At 57.1% G+C, this 1,944-nt stretch overlaps 1 protein-coding gene across 9 annotated transcripts in view; it reads left to right on the forward strand.

Moving 5' to 3' along the window:
• The window catches only part of PLEKHA4 (pleckstrin homology domain containing A4), a 21,955-nt gene extending 20,042 nt beyond the window's left edge, over positions 1 to 1,913 (forward strand). For all 9 annotated transcript variants that reach the window (XM_023520153.1, XM_023520154.1, XM_011374578.2 and 6 more), the window contains 3 exons: positions 679 to 731; positions 1,133 to 1,245; positions 1,455 to 1,913. In XM_023520153.1, the coding sequence (XP_023375921.1) occupies positions 679 to 731; positions 1,133 to 1,245; positions 1,455 to 1,720 (432 nt within the window). In that variant the 3' untranslated portion in view covers positions 1,721 to 1,913. The remainder of the gene's footprint in view (positions 1 to 678; positions 732 to 1,132; positions 1,246 to 1,454) is intronic.
• The last annotated feature ends 31 nt before the right edge of the window (positions 1,914 to 1,944 follow it).

The raw sequence follows: 1,944 nt of genomic DNA on the forward strand, positions 1-1,944 counted from the left end.
TCACCTGGAACTAGGTTTCCGGACTCACCCCAGCTTGTACCTGTGCGGAAGTCAGCAGTATGCTGGTTCCCTCAGCAGTGCGGGGTTGGGGTGGGGCAGAGACAGCATCCCCCCTCACTAGGCACCACGGGTCTGGATTGGAAGTGCAGCGTTTTTGTTTGTTTGTTTGTTTGTTTTCAGTTACTGTGAGTTGTCAAAAGCAAAAAAAAAAAAAAAAAAATCGAGGAAGTAGGAAAATCGATTTTATTTACGCTATTGCAACGGGACGAGAGCTCCAGATTCAAAGATCAGAGTGTCTCACCGGGTGGTTTCATCTTAGACTTTTCTGGGGAGGAATTAGACAAGTCACTGGTGGGGCGACTTTAGGGTTAAGATTATTTTTGTAAGGGGGGCACCTCAGGTGAACACCAAACGTTTATCTCTGTCTAGCTAGTTTTGGGGGGACAAACAGTTCGGTTAATCGTTTATGAGGTAAAGAGTGAATTCGGGGGGTCTGTTTCTGGCCTTGTCATAGATAAACAAAGTGGGGGGCCTCAGTCTTAAGTCATACGGAGGAGAGGGGTTCTTGGCATTGTCGGGGTCTCTGGGGGCAATTTCACCCCTTTGAGCCCGCTTCGTGCCATCCCCAGCACGTGGGGCTTCGGGATGAGGAATACTAATGCCCCGATTCCTTTGCAGCCTGGACACTCAGGAGCCCAGAAATGGCTCCGAAGCTCCGGGTCCTGGAGCAGGTGAGCAGCTGGAGGGGGACGAGGGCAGGAGCCGGGAAATCAATTTGCCAAAGAGGAGAGCATCCTTGTTATTACGGGCTCCCGAGTACCGGAGCTCAGATCGCAGAACCTTCCTGGGGCGCCAGAAAGCCCTAGATACCCAGTGAGGCCCTCGGGTTCCCGAAAACGCAAACCTGGGTGGGTCGCGAACTCCGCCGGAGCATCGGGAAATCGGGTGAAATTCACGGGAGACTGGACTACAAATCCCATAACGCACGCGGTCTCTTTAGGACGGCTCCAGGTTTAAAGTCCTTTCGAGACACGAGCCAGGGACTCCAACTCCCAGAAGGACACGCGCGGCGCTGCGGTTGTCACCCGCACTGGCTGGCTAATCGTACGTGTCCCCCAAATCTTTTCTCTAGCCCGAGGAACACCGCCTCTTATTTGCCGACATCAGAAGGTCACCGGGAGCGAGTTCTCAGTCTCTCTCAAGCCCTGGCCACTGAGGCGTCACAGTGGCACCGGATGATGGCAGGTGAGGAGGGGCTGGGGACCTTGGGGTCCTCGGTTTTAGGGAGCCAGAGGCCTGGAATCATAGGTCCTGGCGAGGAGGGGTGTCGGGCCAGCTTGGAAGCCCCTTGTCTTGATGAGGAAAGAGCTGGGCAGGGCTTCGGAGTTATAGATTCCAGGCCAGAGGGGGCGGGGGCCCCGGAATCCCGCATCCCAAAGTTCGCCATTCTCCAGGTGGAAATGTGGACTCGGAAGGAGACCCTCTTCCCCCTGCGCCACCTTCTCCGTCAGACCCCACGCCCCAGGTGACCTCGCCCCCCAAGTCCCCTGTGGCCAATTCCCGCTGCACCGGGTTCTCCCGCCGAGGCAGTGGGCGTGGCCCAGGCTCAGGCCCCGCCTCCTGGGAGCCCACGTGGGATTCCGGGACCGCCCCTTCCCCCCTGTCCCCAGACGAGGGCGCCTGGCCTCTGCGAGTCACCCTGCTGCAGTCCAGCTTCTGAGCGGCCCAAACGCGGCAGCCAATCGGAGCGCGAGGGCACAGCTCGGAGGTGCCACCTGAAGATCCGGAGCCACTCTGGCACCTGGGGGCGTGACCCGGTCCCCTGCCTGCCAAGGGGAGGGGCTCCTATGGCCAAAGTTTGGTTTTCCAGGGACTTATCCAAATTCAGATTAAAACTTTCAACTTTTAGTTAATTAGCTTTGTCTGTCTATTTGGGGTTGTGAC

The sequence above is a fragment of the Pteropus vampyrus genome, unplaced genomic scaffold, assembly GCF_000151845.1.
Source record: "Pteropus vampyrus isolate Shadow unplaced genomic scaffold, Pvam_2.0 Scaffold250, whole genome shotgun sequence".
NCBI lineage: Eukaryota > Metazoa > Chordata > Mammalia > Chiroptera > Pteropodidae > Pteropus > Pteropus vampyrus.